General features: G+C 40.5%; 1 protein-coding gene across 1 annotated transcript in view; it reads right to left on the bottom strand.

Annotated features, from left to right (window-relative positions):
* Positions 1 to 18,076, bottom strand: part of RFX4 (regulatory factor X4) — an 88,524-nt gene that overhangs the window by 50,030 nt on the left and 20,418 nt on the right. Inside the window, exons 3-4 of the mRNA XM_010223199.2 lie at positions 12,741 to 12,801; positions 7,222 to 7,345 (exon numbers count right to left, since the gene is read on the bottom strand). Of these exons, the coding sequence (XP_010221501.2) occupies positions 7,222 to 7,345; positions 12,741 to 12,801 (185 nt within the window). The remainder of the gene's footprint in view (positions 1 to 7,221; positions 7,346 to 12,740; positions 12,802 to 18,076) is intronic.

The raw sequence follows: 18,076 nt of genomic DNA, 5'->3' as shown, positions 1-18,076 counted from the left end.
GAGCAACTTTAAATACCACAAAAAAATCTCTTTCCTCTGATAACAATTCCTCCTAGCAAGGCCTGATTCTGTGTATCTCAATTCAGGTTTCCAAACTCACAGCTAGAGGACAAGCCTTACTAGTGTGAAGTCAGGTACAGAAGATCTGTGTCTGTTCATCAACTTTATGGTAGTGTCTCCTTCTTAAGCATCTTTGCCAGGCAGAAGAAAAGCAAGCAGAGATGACAAATATAATAACTATGCTTCCTTATTTTCACTACTGTGAAATACAAATAATACTGATACCCTCGACCTTACATGAGAAGAGGGGGATTTGCAGACTCATTCATCTCTGCCTGCTGCTGTTCCAGCTGGGGCATCTTGGGGTTTCCCCCATCTGTTTAAGAGCTTTGAGAATCCTGCCCTGAGAGAGACTCTCACATTGCTTTAAGAAAAACATCAGGAAAGCACTGCCATAAGAAACACCCACTGATGGGAAGAAGCACGATCAAATCAGCCCAATTATAAACTACTTCTCCTGGCTGCATGAAGAGGTGGCACTCTTCTCCTGTAGACTACATCTACACCCTCTCTACTTCTTGCTTGCTCAGTTGCACAGCGCAGCAGGGAAGAGCACAGTGTACAGCTCCCGTATTCTCGGCTACAGATGTGTTGTCTATATAGAGTCAAGAACCGCCCTGTTTCTCTCCACTCACTTTCATCGTTTTGTGGAACGATGCATGGTCTAGCTTGCTACTGCCAATTTATTTCAGCCACTACTGCAAAGCAAGAAAGCAAACACTCCTGGCACCTGTTTTAATGCCTGTGCCCAGTTGTGCCTGTGCCACAGAGCAGACTCTGCGAGATATTCCAACCGAGCTGGCCCTTTCAGCAAAGCTTGGGGGACCTTTCCTCAAACGCATGCAGGTATAACAATATTGTAACCCAGCAGCTCCCAAGGGCTGGTGGCTTGCAGCCTGATCACTGAGCTAACACTTTCTGGGCTGGCTTTTTGGGGCCGAGCAGAGCTAACACCCTGCTCAGTGCTGGTGCCAGCGCGTGGCTGATCTGTGGGAAAAGGCTGAGCGCCAGGATCCCTGCGCTCGGGCAGACCCTGTGCTGTGGGGCCAGCCTCAGGCCGTGCTGACAAGGCGTGAGGTAGAGCAACACAGAGGCTGCTCTGCTTCATGCTGCAGGCCGGACTCAAAGCTAGATGCTTGCAGATCCAGGGAAACCCCTTTGCTAGAAAAATCTTTTCCCTCTGCACAAACTGTGACCTTGCTGGTCGTCTTACTCCATGGGCTCAAGAAGAAAATGGCAATTGATGACAAGCTGCTAGAATAGAGGGAATCTGCCAAGCAGAGCCAAGGCAGCAAAGAGCTTTACAAGGGCTTTGTGAATCCTCGCTTCCCTGCATTAACTGCATTTACTTCTGTGGTACTTATGTTATTAGGGGCTCCTCGGAGGAACTTGATCTAGAAGACTGAAAAGGATGAAAAAGTCCTAATAGTATTAACTAGCCTTAAGTCAGAAACCGTAGCCTGCCTAAAAGGAAGATGGAAAAGCAGGAATTGCTCAGACAGCAGTGCTGAGACTGCTGACAAGCTGATATGCAATAAGAGAAACCACATACTCAGCTTTAAACAGATTTTTCCCCAGTTATATTTTTCCTTCCTATATTGACTAGAAAAATAAAACAAGGCTCTAATAAAAGAGCATTCCATATGTAATAATTGTTCATAGTAAAGCATGAGCTATTTTAATCCATCAGAAGAAAGCACTAAGAATAAATCTGTCTGTGCTGCACAGTTACTATTGAGGCTGCTCAGGAGCAAATTTAGAGTAGAGAAGAAATACATCTTCAGGAAAAGCATCTTCTCATGCACAGCAAGCAATTTCCAGATATATGCATTTCAAAAGAAAAAGACAAAACAGGCAGCAGTCACATTGGAGCAATACTATTTGTTTTTCCTTTGAAAAGTCCTATCTATAGAGCATGATAACATGGCACTGTAAATCCTAGCTATGCTAATCATGCTTGGAGGAGCAGAGGAGCAGTCCTGGCAAAAGTTCCGGGCTTGGACACACTGCACAGGCATCAAAAAGGGCTCTGGCTGGTACAACTTGTACAGTCCTGGAGCAAAGCAAACCACATTGAAAAAAAAAAAAAAAAAACACTTGCACACTTTTCTGCTGGTATAACTCTGCCTCAGTGCAAGGTAAAACTTCGATCAAAAATACAAAAGATCTTCCTAACCTATATTACAAATCTACTGTAGATATTTTATTTCATTTATTTATTTAGATATACTTATCAGAATCAAATTTTCATTTATGGCACAGACATACAGAGACCAATAAAGAGGCTCTAAAAAGTGTGTGTGGATGCACTCCTGTTAACTCATTTATGCCACCACAGCAACATAAAGGGCCCTAAACTGAGCAAGAACAACCTGGAAGCTTTCTCACACTCGTAGCTCAAAAGTGCCATCATCTTTACTTTTCAAATATTCATTTACTATTGCTTGTCAAAAGACATGTCAGGAAAGCAATCAAAAAAAAAAGAGGAAAACAACAGAAGGAAGTATTTAACCTCCAGGGGACACATGGGAGTTGTGGGAAGAACATTTTAAGAGGGTGTAAAAGACAGAAACAACACCAGGAGAAACTAAGTATTCTGCATAAGACATCTTCAGAGTCTTGGAGTTGATTTAGCACTACATAGTCAAGCTAAAGCAGAAAACTGGGAATGAGGGATGGGGGAAACAGGTGCAGAGCAGAAAGATTTCATCTTTAAGAGCCGGATTAAGAGAATAAGGTTCATACAAAGTCACAAAAGAAACAAAGAACAAAAGTCAGTGTTGGCTGAGGAAATGGAAGTGAAAGAGATGCTCAAAGACCCAGCATCCCAGCTGAATAGCTGGGTAACTTTGTACAGCTAGTACAGAACTTACAGGCTTTCCAGAAGCAACCCATACACAATAGTCACTAAGGAGGTTGAAAATACTATAATTATTTTGTTTTTAAGCAAATAATTTGCTCCAGTAAGGGCCTCATTTCAAAATGATTTAGCTTTTGCAGTTGAAGTCAGCGAGGATACTGGGTGAGAGTCCTCAACCACGGCAGTTCACAGCTTAATATGTTAATTAAATAAGAAACTGTTGTTAGTTTTTGCTCACATGCTGCTCAGAAAAAGCACAGCGCCTCTTTTGTCCCTTTGCCTGCTCTGGGCTGCAGCAGACCTGCCAGTTGGGAACAGCTTAGACTGCCAGCCCAGCATCTAGAGAGCCCCAGAGCAGAGCCTGAGGCTTCTGCAGCACAGGAGCCAGGGCGCAAGGCCACTCTCCTTTTTTAGGTGACCTCCACAATAGGCCTTTCGCTCCTTCTGCCTGAGGACTAATTCACATTCTAAACATGTTCGCTGCCAGAAAGCCTCTTCCCCCTATATGCAACATTTTACAGTGTTAATAACTCCATGACAAGGCTAGCTACCCTCCCTCACTCCGCTCCTCTGCCTTCTCTCTGACTGCAGGCAACAGTTCTATTCCGCTTCCTTCCTGGGTGAAATCACAGCCCTGTTGAATGTAACGTATGTTTTACTGCTGTCTTCAGTGACATGCGGAGTTTAATGCTTCCATCTCCCCTTGCTGATGCTCAGCTGCACCCAGCAGACTCCCCCAGAGCCTCCCTCATCACTTAGGGTACATGGGTGAAAACATGCCTGTCTTCCAGACAAGAAGGTGTTCCGTAGCGACCAGGTCATGTGGCTATTAACATACTGGCAAATCCTAGTGCAGCCCAAAGTGCAATAGTTCAAAGAGTTCAAACAACATCTAGTTCAAGAATTTATTTAGTTCAGTAAATCACTAAAAAGCTGTCTAATAAGTATTAAACTTACAGTTCTCTCTGTCATATAAGAATATATCCCATAGTAATAACCGTATTAGTTTTTTTTTTCAGGTTGGATGTACTTCAAGTGCCTTAGGAGTAGAGGTTGCTTTTCTAAAGCTGTCTATTTATACAGTAATTCTGATCTTTCATCTTCTTGTTAATTTTTCTTGCTATTTTAGCTTGATTTCCTCAGGGAACAAAGTCTATGAGAAATTACTGTCTTTCTGTTAATCTCTCCACCCCACCATTCCCCAGAGTAGTTTTTATTTCACTAATCCAATTCTGCCAAATGCCTGTGGTCCAGTCAGTGTCCTCGAAGTTTAATGGAAAACACTGGCTGCGTGGTGGGCAGAGCGTATTGATGTTCCTGTTGCGGACTAGCCGGGAAGGAAGGCTCAGCCTTTAGCTGCTCTGCTTGGCACGGCCTGACCGGACAACCACAAGTACGAGGCAGCCAGTCAACAACATGTGTATTGCTCTGAAGCAGCCACCATATGTGCTGCTGCTTGCCCAGCTGCCAGGGAGTGGGAGGGAGGAAAAACAATTAAAAAGGAAGTGAATAAGGAGAGGGGGAGAGAGAGAAATGAGAGAATCCGCAAGTATTGTGGAAGGGAGGCGTAGTGGACATGGGGGCAAGCTGAAAGAAGCAAGAGCTTGGAGCAGTGACTGACAGCTGGCAAGAGCTGAAAGCACTGCAGGGAAACAGAGACATTATGGAAGAGTTGAGTGCCTGGAGGCATTATAGAAGATCTGGGTAAGGCTGTGGATTTGAGAAACACGGACATGATGACAAAATTAGCTCCACTAGTTTTGATGTTCACGGAACAACTTGTCTGCTCTCATATTCCTTTCTGCCTCTGCTGTGGGTGGATTTGACTTACAGGTTTAACAAGTACACATGGGCTGAAGCTTCGTACACAAAACCTTAGCATGGAGAAAGCACTTGCAGCCAAGTTTCATAGGTCTCAAGTGTTTTCTACACATAGAGCTTTAAAAGTGAAATGAACCCTGTTCTATTAATTGACATATAGCTGAGTAAGTAGCAACGTTAGAATGTTACTTCCTACAGATTGTTTTAATGTGCTGAAGTCCATCTCTAAATACCTCTGAAGTCCTCTCTAAATACCAGTCTGTTTAAATGTTTAACATTGCCCATAGAGTTAAAGTTCAAAGATGAATCATAAATTCTATGTGGTCTATTCAAAGGCGAACTGTCTACAATTTCACAGAACAACTAACCCCTTTCTCCAAAGGAGATGACAGCTGCAGGGCTCTTGAGGAGTCCCAGTGAGGACAAACATGCCCAGGGTCCCCGTTCCTGCAGCTAACTGCGGAAGCCCGCAAACAGCACCAACTTCCCTGCGCTGTCGCCAAGGCAGTTACACAACGCACACCGCCAATGAGCCTCTCAAACGCATCGTGACAGCTCTGCCTGCTGAAACTTCCTCCACGTTCCTGCTCCCAGAGAAGCTGCCTCCAATCTATTCATTGCACAAAGGGGTCGTCTACCTGTCCAACACTTATTTCCATTTTCTTAGCAATAGCACTTGACAGATTTGCTGAGCCTGCCCTGGTGTCCGCAAGGCAGGAGCCTGCTTCGCTCCCACACTTACGGCAGTGTTGTCTGAAGCTTCTGGGCATGGCTATGCAAAAGACCCTGTTTCCAGTTCCAAAAGCAATGACCACATGTTAGCTTGTATTTTGGGACAATATTAGGAGGCTTCTGCTTTGGTTCCTCTCCTTGAGGAGGGAAAACAAAGTGCTGGATATTGAAGGGAAAACAAAGGACCAAAATCATTGCTTCAGAATAACCTTGTACAACCAAGTGGAAAACCCCAGAGGCTGGGAAGCAGATGAGAATATTGTGATTTGTGAAGACCTGCCCTGCTAGGTGAAAGCACTCCCACTGACACAGGCAGAAAGAAAGAGGAAGAATCAACATATAGCAGGACAAAACTGGTGCATACTGAAAATTGGTGGCATTTTCAGAATGTTTATTCCTTGTGCATGATTTACGGAAATTTTTAGTAGGGGCAAAAGTAGCATCATGTAAATGTTACATATGTCTCAAATGTGTGAGCTTGCATGAAATCTGTTTCCTGTTCTTGCTGTTCCTAAATTGCATGTTGGGACTATACATACCAGTCGGTAGCAATAATATATCAAAAGAACAATTTCCATCTCACTTATGTGGTATACTTAAACAGAAAATCAAACACAGAAGCAACTGAGCTATACAGGACTAAAAGATGTGACAAACATACCAGTGTTGCAACATGATTCTGCCTTGCTAAATTGCCTAAATAATGATGTGATACAGAAAATGCCACCTCAATATATAAATTCTTTCCCTTCACCTACTTTTTACATAGACACCCTACTCTAGAACCAATTTTCCTTCTTTGAATAGCCAGCACTTCTATAGAATTAATGTTTCAAACACAAGAAGGGAATAGCCTAGAGGGAAATCAGCTTCAGCTTGATGTATGTAAGCATTTAAAAAATATTCAAACTTTTTTTTTCCATACCCTGCAAGTTTCTAATCCTGCAATGTTTTCTAGAGAGAAAAAAATATATATAAAAATATCATACTGGTTTTCACTGAGAAGAAAACGTTACCTAACGAAAAAATCCAAAAAGTAATAACCCAATGTTACATCCTGACCACTCAATGTTTAGTACTAATGAATAAAATTCTAGAATAAAAGCTTTATAGCTCACATTTGGACTACGCACAGGTGCCCTAAAAGCACGTCTCTGCTCTGAGTTTGGAGCAAACCAGATTGGCTCTGGCTAAATCTGGCCTAGAAAGCAGGAGCAGAATGATCACAGTGCCAAGGGACCACACAAATGCAGGTAGCTGCTTGCACATCTGGAGGGACTGTCCTCCACTCTGTGGATTTGCCATCGTGGGCTGGGATCCTTCACTCAGAGATCTTCTTATGCTTAGAAATAGTATATACAGGTCCAGGACTAAATGCTTGAAATTTACAGTTCTGTTTTTATTAAAATAACTGGTAAAGTGCTACAAGTCACAAAGCAGACAGGTTTACCCTGGCTTATATTTGACTTCCACGCTGCCAATATTGTATCTCAGCTCCTGTCAGCTAAGCTAGGGACAGCACTGAAGTTACAAAAAAAAAGTTAGTGATTTTGTGGTGCTGTTGAAAAGTCATTCCAAACCTCTAAATACTTGAAATCTTACTGTTTCTCCTGAAGCTTGAATACATAAAATACTGCAATCACATAATACTGTCTTGAGGAGGAAATGACGGTTTAACTCTTTTCAATGATCCCAACTCACCTGAACCACACCGGTTCTCAAGGCATCCTATTGCAGTTTAGACTCACCTTCCCAAAGCTGGCAGCATTAACAGGTTGAGTGTCGTTTTTCTCACAGAAGTCCAAGTAATGCATGTAAAGAGCACTTCGAGGAATGCAAACACCTTCTGCAATCTCATAGTTCTCCTCCAGCCTTAAAAAGCAAATATCAAACAGAGAAAACTGCAAGTATGTTGGATGTCCTGTATTATAAACAGTGTGTGAAGCTGCATCTTTAAGACCTAGCATTCCAGCTTCTGCTTTTCTACTAAGTTTTCTCTCCTCTTCGTTCATTTCCATACTGTGTACTTGCATCATTTAGTTCCTGCTTCTTATCAAATACACAGGCTGTGGGTTCTCCGAAAGAAGTGCACAAAAGAACCTTGGTCTTAGACAATATCCAAAGTGCTCTTTTCAGAGTTAAAAAAAAAACAAAACCCTACCACCAAAACCATGGCTTATACCCAAAAGCACACTGGAGCAAACAAATAGATGTATAGCTAAGGAACAACAAGAAAACCTCACTGAGGCAGCCTCCTTTCATTCTTTAGGAAACAGGTCACCATTGGTTCAAGACACACTTTGCACTCCTATCCAGCTGCAAAATTTCTTACCTGGAGGATGCAGCTCTGGCTAGAAAATGTTAATTGTTAGAATGTTAGAATTCTAGCCAGAATTTCTGGATAGAAAAAGTTAAATACTAAAGAATTTAAACAAAATTGCTGCTGTAAAAAGCCAAGAAAACAAGAGCCCACAATGTGCTGAAATAACAATCTCCTGTACCTTATAGAAAGTATAATTACTCATTTATAGATGCAAACACAAAAACATGTAATTACAAAATCCTAAATTATGCTTCAAGTATAGCAACAATTATATTCTTTAGTTTTAAACCTTCAAACTGATCCCATTATAAATCTACTGATTAAAAGAAGCATTCCTTTAAAATTATATTTTTATAGTTGCTGATCCAGAGAAGTTCAAGAGGTATTTATGTACACGCTTAGCTATAAAATCATCCATCTTCTTACCATCCATGGTATTCCTTGTGTGCATGTGGTGATCCACGTGCTTGTGTGCCTTGAGCAGAAAGTGGAGGCAACTTCCTAAACACCACCAAAACTAAAATATTTTCAAAAAACTCCAATTTTCAAGTGAACGACCCCCTATCATTTGACAACTGCTGAAGTTCAAACCTTACCAAACATCTAGTTTCTCTCTTCCATTGCCTTTTGTAGGACCTACCTTGCTTCTATTTCAGTTACCATGATCATTTGTGACTGCAAACTATTTTAATAAGATATCCGGCCAGATGAATGGGATCGGTTTGTATGGGCAACATCTATTCTTCCCCCGTTTCTACAGGAATATCATCACGACATCTTTCCTCAAATTCATAGCGCTTTAACAAAACCTCCTTTCACAACCTGGAGAGTTCGTTTGTATACGATAGCTGCTAATTGGAATGTCAGCTTCCGTGACCAAGACAGGACAGAAAGAAAAGCAGTTAATTATTTCTGTTCATATCTGATGAATTTTTCTCTTTTTCTCTTCTCTTTCACAGTGAGTCATTAGTCTGACACTGCACAATGCTCTATTATACCTGAACTTTTTTTTTAATGATCAAAAAACCCATCTTGCTCCACTTCTTTTATTTTCCTGTCTTTTATTTAAGAACTTTATCATATTTTGAATTCAGCTTCATTCTACAGTATTGTAGAAAGATAATGAACTCAATCTTCTACCTAACAAATCATTATTAGAAATAATATATACATATAAAACATTCTAAAATTCCCAATAAAGTCATATGAAATCCAGTAGCCCACAAGGAGATCTTTTGTTCTGCTACAGTAAAGCAATAAAACCTCTAAACCTTTTGCAGGAAAGGCAATTTTATTTGTCTCTTATTACTGTTTTCTTCTTTATATTTATACACTTCTAGATTAAATGAGATCATTCTGTAGCAGAGTAGTGCCCGTAGTGTTAATTGTTACAAATTTATTTCTAGATATTACGGGAACAGAACCCTGCAATGTTGATATTGCTAATTACATAAAGGATTCTAGAGCAGATTAATTTTGATACATTAGAACAACTCCTGTGAAATCAGTAATCTGGGAGAACCAATTCCCTAGCAATGATTTACCTTCCTCTTTTTAGTCTTTCTATGGATACCAGAGAAAATGAAATTGTTTTGTGTTGTTGCCTTTACCTTCACATTACGGTTCGTGTCTGACACACCTATACTGCAAGCCCCTGAACTGCATGGAGTTAGGGTCTGTGCTTTGAACAAGTCACTGCTTAGAGAGGTAGGTAAGCACACACATGTGCCAATCTGAGATCTAATAAAATTTCACGTTTAAAGTACACTCAACCGTTTCACCTATGAAATAATCGTGACAATTTTGGAGCAAAGTGCCTAGCGAGCACTGCAGTTTTACAGATAATAATGAACACAGGAGCATGGATAAACACAGGATCACAGGCATCTGTAGATTAATGCCTTAATGGTTTAAAGCAAATTGGTTTCTCCAATCCTGGAGATGGACTCTGGCACTAATGGTACAATTACCAGCTTCCTTTAGTGTCATCAACAAACAAAGCAAAACAAAGAAAAATATCACTCCTGTTTCCAGAAAAAGGGGACTTAGCCGGGCTAAGAATCATCCAGAAATGCCTTGGTGTCTGTAGCTACTTACAGTTTCTCATTTTTAGTGCAGAACTTAGGTCAGCTCTAGAGAGATGAGGACTCCCAGTAAGCACTAAGGATAGACCCCCTGTGGGATAGATGCTTTTCACTGTTCTTGGCAGGATACCAGACATGAAGCAATCATGGAAATATGAACCACATGATAAAAAAATATAATAATAATAATAATAATAATAATAATAATAATAATAATAATAAAACCCACATATTTCCTTTGTGTCTTACTTCTCTTTCCCTGCTACTTTCATCCTCTTCTTTTTCCTTGCTTATCCTTTGCTTCTGTCCTCTAACACTCTCTTGCCTTCATTAGCTATAAAAGACATCCCTGTTTTATCCCTGCAATCTGATAAATAATCTACCCACCATTTCCAACTCTCTCGAATCCGCCTCAGAGATTCCCGTCGGAGGGAAGGACACACACTCACTGAAGACATACGTACTTACATTTAATCTTTGATCTTCTGTGGCTGTGCAAAACCAGAGTTTGAGGACAACTCTGACAAAACTCAAATACGTGAAACTAAGCACCAGTTATTGGGCAGCGCGGCAATTTCGTGCTGCTGACCACAATGCGGGACGCTTGGTGCTATGGCATGACAAATAACCTGATGCTAACGTGCCTTGCTTTCCATAGCAGAGGAAAATCAGCATCTTCACATCAAGCAAGCTTAGAACATTTTAGGACATCGACCACAACTGAGCTCCTAGTTTTATTTATGTTAAATGCAGCAGCACAATTTTTCCAGGCAATGCCAATTTAAAGCTGCAGCACCAGGCAGAAAATCATATAGAAACCACTGGAAAACTCTACCAAGCTAGGATGCTTCCACTCACAGACATATTAATAAACAAACAAATCACATAATTCAGCTTGGCATCAGGTAAAGAAATGAAGCTTTAAAATTTCATTGTTTTATCTTTCATCATGTATTTTGGGATAGAAAATTGAATCAGGGAATTGCAGACACCTCAACAGACAAAAGGTTGGATGTTTGACCTACCTAAATGTGCAAGAAACAGAACACAACTGACAGGCAGTAAGATAGTACACTAGCAGGTGGGCAGAAGAGATGATACGAGCAACGTTTTAATTTCAAAATCCAGGATCCTATTGCAAACACTGCTGGAAGAGCTGTATCTTGCACGCTGCATTCCGGCAGGGCTCAATATCCCAGGAGTTTAGGGATTTACCAACCTTTATAACTGCGGAAGCTCAAAAGCAGTTGGCAGAAGACTGTTAACAGTATTTGCATGTTTGCTGTTGGGAACAGTAATGCTGGCATGTTCTAATTAACTCTGACTTCTTGGCTACTGCATTACTTGCTTCATTGGAAAATGAAGTAGAGTCTTAATGACTCTACTGAAAAACAAACATTATTCTGAATTTGGGCCTGGCAAGTCCTGCCTACTATTTTATTTTAGATAGATTCTCCTTTATCTTCATCCTATCTGAACAGTATTGAAGTTGTTTGGATGAATAATGATAAATATAAAAAAACATTCATGACCACTAGTATTTCAATGAATTTCTCTGTCTGTAAACACACTCCTCTATTTGAATTTCTTGAACTTCTGAAAAACAGCACTTTTGGTGCTAACAGATACAAAGCTGCAGTGATTCAGAAATAATTGGCTTAATTTATATTTGCATGTCTCAGTATTTGCACTGGAAGTATCTGCGACTTTAGCAAGGCCGAGCACTGAGCACTTTCAGTGCCTTATTCTAATTAACCCACATTACTTTTAAATACAAAATTTAACTAATTAACCTTCAAAAGAAAAGTGGAATAATCTGAATCTTTTCATGTATATTTCATGGGCAGAAAAAGAGAAAAAATCGTTGAACAGATTAGTCTTTGCTTTATAATGTTGGATCTCCCATGAGGCTGACACAAGCAGAAAAAAAAATCTTTTTGTTAACAAAACACTATTTGCCTATATATCTATATCTATATATATATATATAGTTCATCCAGAAAACTATAAGAAATTCTTATAGGTGAAGTAAAAGACTTTATTCAAAAAACAAAGCAGTCTGCTCTGAGGCCTGGTGAACTTCTCTGTAACAGAACTCTAATCAACCAGACACAGGGAACTGCCTGAAAGCTGCTCAACACCTTTCAGTATAAAGAAAGCTAAACCGGGAATAAAAGTCTAAAGTAGAAGAAAAAAAGAATTAATCAAAGCCTAAAAGATGACTTATGGAAAGAGATGTCAGACGTGTAACATCACTGAACTTGCAGCCAAAAGCAGTGCAGTAAAGCACCCATGGGTGAAGAGCACTTGTACACTTTTCATGGCACAGCAGATTATTTGCCTTACACACTTCCTCTCCCCATTTTCTCCCTTGCTGTCTTCTTAAATCCACTTCTTTTTCCTTCGCTACATTTCCAAGAAGATTTTGGCAAATAAATCAGGCTGTAAAGTCACTTCTTTTGTCCTCTTCTACCCTAAATTACAGGGCTCTGATTTCAAAAAAACAATCCATAAAGGTGGGTTCCAACACACATTTTTAGTCTTGAAAAGAGTTCTCAGTATTCATTTTCTTTTTGTAGTAACTATAATGATAATGAAAAACTGTAAACCATCAAATGAAAAGGGGATAGACAAATCTGCCAAGAAGACCTTCCTAACTGTATCAGAGCTTTCTGAAATTCAAAGAAATCCTATAAGTGCAAGGCAGTATTTGAGCACTGTTATAAAGGATCCTAATGAGCATGGAGAGTAAAAATACTTTTAACACTATTTATGATGTCCCAAACCTCTATCCACTCCAGTTGAGAAAAAAAAAAAAAGGAGCACAGATTTTTATGATTTTTTTTAAAAGGCATCTTACCATTGCAGAGTTGCTGGAGTTGAGTGTGGTTTTGATGCTCTATTATTTTCTTTTTCCTCATCTGTTAAGAAAAAAAAATCTGTGTAATTTAAGTGGGAATTGCTCAAACATTTGTGTACTGGTAAGTAATTTTCTGTCTAAATACACTCTCAAGTTTCAATGTTTCCCCCAAATAATGGCTAAATTATGGAAACAAGTAACATGATGCTCCCTAAGCTAATGTTCATAAATGTTTCTTGCAACAAAGTTTGTAATATCACTGATCAGAACATAAAACAACTATCATGGGCTTTAAGGGAACAGCTGCTTTATCCAAATTTTCTCTTAAATGAGGCATTTAATCTAATGGGTTCATTTGCTGCCGTGATCCTAGAATATAATCTACACAAAGTGTTGCAAATTAATGGTGTTAGTGCCGAAAATGAAAAATTAAAATTAAAATTAAAAACACTCTCTAGTACACATTATTTTTTTTCAGATAGGTTTTCTGAATGCATTCTCGATCACTGTTTTCCAAGGTAGCAATTTGACCTTTGATCTGCTCTACTTCCCCAAAAGCTTAATTAAAGATCAATAAAGAAGAACAAAAAAGGATGAAAACTAAAGATTTTTTGAATTATTGGATTTTCCCTGGTTCACATTTTGAAAAATTGAAAAGAATGTATAGTATAATTCCTTTTAAACTGATTTGCAAAGCATTAAAATAAAAAATGAGAAATTCTAAGTGTGAGCCAAGAGCCTGAAGCACAACCAGCCTCTCTGGAAGCGTATTCTCTGTGAATCCCTGCCATTCCGAACATAGTTTTGGTGTTTTTACAACTTTGTTGACGATGCAAGGGCTGAACGCAGAGGGCTGCGATAGCCAAGCAGCGAGCTGGGCCGTGCTGGCTACGTACCGCATTGCAAAGCCGCTCTTCTTGACACAGGCAACTTTCAGAAGCTGCTTAAGGGAGCCCTGAGAATGCTGAGGGCCTCTGAATATCCAACCCCTTTAGGAGGTCTTTTGTGCAGCCCCAAGAATTGATACAGCCAAAAAACAAAACACAAATTTCCTCCCCACCCCTCAAAAGGGAACAGAAAATAAAACAAACAAACAAAAACACCACCACCAGAAAACACCACACTTTGCAAAATGCTGCCTTTTGTCCCTGTGCCACAGTATTTCCTCCGCTTCACGTGGGGCAACTCATGCTGGCTGAGCATCCCTCAGCCTGCCAGGCCAAGCCCTGGACATGGGGTAAACCCCAATTTTAGCACAGCTATGAGCAGACACCTCAGCCGCCTCCTTCGCCATCTGCATTACAAAAGCACCGCTAATGACTGCCCCCACACTCCTTCCCAGCCTCTCAGGGGGCCTGCCTTTTATTCAGTCCATAGACCTATATACACATTTCAGATCACTTTTAAAGATTTTCTTTCCATTTGTTGCGCCTAAACAGACAGTGCCAGTAGGCAACAACCTCCAGTACCTGGGGCCTGGCTGCCGAGGTGGCGCAGTCACTAAGCGCGGCTGGACGAACCGCCAAGGCAGCCTGGCCAGCCACCCGTGTTAAAACACACGAGAACGAGGGTTACTTGCCACCGCCGCACCTCAGGAAAGCATTTAGGGAGCATCCTCCATCCCTCCTGGCTTTAGTAACCAAAACGGCACTGGAGGTGTCGGCATGGCGAGCAGGCCTTGCGCCTGCGATGGCGAGAGGCTGCCGGGTGCTCTCCGTGGCCCTGGTGTGGGGCACCAGGCGGCCCTTTCAGGGACGGCCTGATTGCCAGGAGCCTTGCACACTACAGGGAGGCAGGGGACCCCACCACGAAGTATGTAATGGTGGCCGATGCCCATGTGAGTGATCCCAGATCCTGCTGACTTCTGCTTGTGGCTGAATTCATGGCAGGGCAGTTTTCATCTCCCTGGAAGTTTCTGGAGGGCTGCAGACTAAAAAGGTTGAAAGCCGTTGGTCTTAACCAACTAAAAATCCTGAATCTTAAGCAGTCCCTCTCAAAACAAAGCTCCTGATTACCCGACAGATTTGGGAAGATTGCATGGAAAGGTGTATTTTAGATGGCTTTCATCTACACTACCAGGACTTAATTCTCTCTGTCAGACTTTGACTCTAACACACATTGAATTAATATCTAGATCGCCTAATATTCGAGTCTCTACAACATCCATCTCCACCCCAGCTCCTATTTATCCATGTCAAGACCTTGTAGGTCTTGCCTCATAGGTCTTGACATGCAAGTCAAAACCTGTCACTCATGATAAGTTAAGACCTCTACATCGAGACCTGCGCAGGTGTTTTATCTAACCTGCCCTCGAACACACCAAAAGCTGACCCAGATCAGCACCTTCCACATAAGCATCTGTTTTAACACCACATCTGTTAACAGCAAGATCATAGGTGCAGTTTAAAACTCCTCCTCAGCTACGCCTGCTTCCTGGGGATCCTTCAACACCTCCCGCCCCCTTGTCCTTTTAAACTGAGGAGGAAAATGATGAACTTTGAACTTGCTTAGATCCATTCTTTGGGCATCATTTTGCATCAAAGCGTTTACCCCAAGAACAACTGGATTTTCAACAAAACCAAACATTTCCGAAGGAGTTAGTGCTTGCCTCCCCTAGAATGTAAAAAAAAAAAAAAAAAAAAAAGGACATTTCTGTCAGGTGCCAGACAGAATGTTTCTTGTTTTCATCACTTTTTTGGCTAAAATATTTGATAACAAAAAAAAAATCAATTTGATTACAGTTTTTTTAATGAAATGGATAGAAAAAAATGCACCTAGTAGAAGAGCAGAAGGCACCTAGAAATATAAACTTTTACTATTAGATATACAACCATATACTTCAAATATCCCTATTCCTCATATTTAGTTGCTAGCAGGGTACTTGATGCCCCCCTTGTTGAGCAGGTAATATTAAAACCCAATCTTGTCAAGAAAGAGAATAAAGATGCCCCAAAAAGTCTTGTTACTGGCAAAGGCCTTGAAGCCTTGAGGAAGGTGGCACTCCTCATGCTCAGCTGCAGGTACTCACGGGTATTGCAGCTGCACTGCACTTCACAGAGAAACCTGCTTGCTAGGAGCAGATCTAACAGCTTCACTCCACAAGCAATTACATACACAGTAGTCCTGTTACTGGCTTCCCAAGTAAAGGTATCTCAAGCTAGCTGGTCTGGTAGGAAAGCTGGTACTCATTCCAAGCTGACATCATGCCATAGTTTATATAAGGAAAACTCTTGGCATGGAAGACACCTCTCCATCTTAACATGAGCATTGCTCTCCCCTGAGAGATATCAGAACCCTTTTCTTCCCAACTTTCATGGATGTTTTTTTGCTTCCACGTCTTTTTCCTTGCAAAAGTTCATTTCATGCCAAAGTAAAGCTGAACTTGTATCTTGTATGTACATTTGTGGCTCATCCTGAACTTTCAGTAATATCCTCTAATTCCTTCTGTCTTGAAGTTTAGTTCCACCTTCAGGGATTTCTTGCTTCTCAGTGCAAAATGTGGAGACAAATGAACAGGAGCTGCACTCAGCGTCTCTGAGCAGCATGCCTTAAGCACAGTAAGCTGAACACCAAGAAGGTGAAGACCCAGCATGAATGCACACTTTTTCAAAATGTTGAAACCCAGCTCTGTCATAAACGACGTGCAGTGGAAGTTATCAGAGCAGTCCTGCCTGTGTGTATGTATAGTCAGACCTATCAGAGACTCCATCTAGGCAAAATCCTGCACTTCAGACAGCTCCACAGCTGTCTGGGGATGGACGTGGCTTCTTACCCTCTTGTTCCTGCAGCCCAGGTTCTGGCTGTTCTCAAAAGGGATATGGCTTTTGCCAAAAATGAGTTAAGTGGTAAGAAGCTACCTTGCCTCTTACTTCCATGTAGCTACAAATAGGATCCAGGCTCCTTAGCATGTATCCCATGCTTTAAAAAAGACTGGGATTTTTCTGAAGTCCCCAGGAAATATGGGAGCATAATTCTAATTCAGTAGGTGTGACTGGAAAAGAAAGGATTTTTTCCAAGGAAGATTTCAACAGAAATCAAGTAGTGTTAGGAAAGAGTTCAAGTTTGGCAATTGAATAAATAGATTTTTTGTTCAAATAATATTTTTTTAAACTAAAAAAAAATGATGATTAAGACAATCCCTTTTAATGGAAGTTTACTTTAAGGCAAAACCACAATTTCCCTCCCCCCAAAAAATTTATAGGAAAATTTTCAATTTCAAACAGCTTGAAGACTGTCCCTGAACAATGTTTGTAAAGCATAAGGAGGAGTCTGAATCTTTTCATTTATGTCTCGTGAACTATTTACACATTTTCATTTCTAAACATAGAAAAATTGTACAAGCAGACCTTCTACTTTGTCGGATAAGATCACTCACAGAAAACCGAAGTTGAAAACTGAAGTTCAGTTGAACTTTTCAACTGAAGTTGAAAACTGAAACTTTTATAGTCCTTGAACTGTATTCTTCCATACCCCTATTTCAATTTTGCAGAATCTGCTTGAAGACACAGAACAAAAAACCTATTTTCTCTTTATCTATTAGATATGGCATTATACCATTCCCTCTTCCTGTGGGTCTTTTGATTAACATGTAGAATGGAGAAGTAGCAGAAGAAATGTTTAGGAAATTGGAAATTGAATAACAATTAAACTGCAAGGTTTATATTAGAATGTAGCTGCTCTGTTTCATAGAGAGGTCATATTAGGCTTCAAAAAAGCAAGAAAAGTCCCAAGAAGCAGCAAATGGTGAAAATCTGCTGCTGTAAGTAAGTCATTACTTCCTCTACACTGTAATGTTCAAAAGGCCCAAAGGCCTGGCTGAAGGCAGAAAAAGATTGCAAAGGACCTATCTCCTCTGAGATATAATGCTATGGCATAGTCCAGCTATAGAAAAGGAGACCATATAGAAACTACAGATCTTTGTCTAAAACCCTAAGAACTGTAAAAATATCTAGGAAAAATTAGTTACAAAAGCAGCATGACATTCAGTAAGGACATTAGTAGATCACAGTGAAAATTCCTACAGTTTTCAATTAATTCAGGGTCAAAAAAAAAACATCTCTCCCTGGTAGGGTCCAGCCAACAAGCACCTAATGTATTTAGACATAAAATGACAAGAAGTCAAGAGAAAGATGGATGATGCCTTATTTTGGCTTCAAAAAAACTAAAACTCAGCTTACAACTGTAATTTGACCACTGGGCTGAGGAATTCACACAGGGTTATGTAGCTTTTCTTAAAACATTTTGCTTCCTACTGCTTGTAAATGTATGAGACAAACTGGACAAAGACAAACATGATGGTTTGGAAACTCCTTGGTTAGTGCGTGGGCACTATTAAA

Source organism: Tinamus guttatus, unplaced genomic scaffold (genome assembly GCF_059628265.1).
Source record: "Tinamus guttatus ecotype Peru unplaced genomic scaffold, ASM5962826v1 Tinamus_guttatus_pri_ptg000125l, whole genome shotgun sequence".
NCBI lineage: Eukaryota > Metazoa > Chordata > Aves > Tinamiformes > Tinamidae > Tinamus > Tinamus guttatus.
Note: the sequence above shows the minus strand (reverse complement) of the source record. Positions and strands in the feature narration are given on the sequence as shown.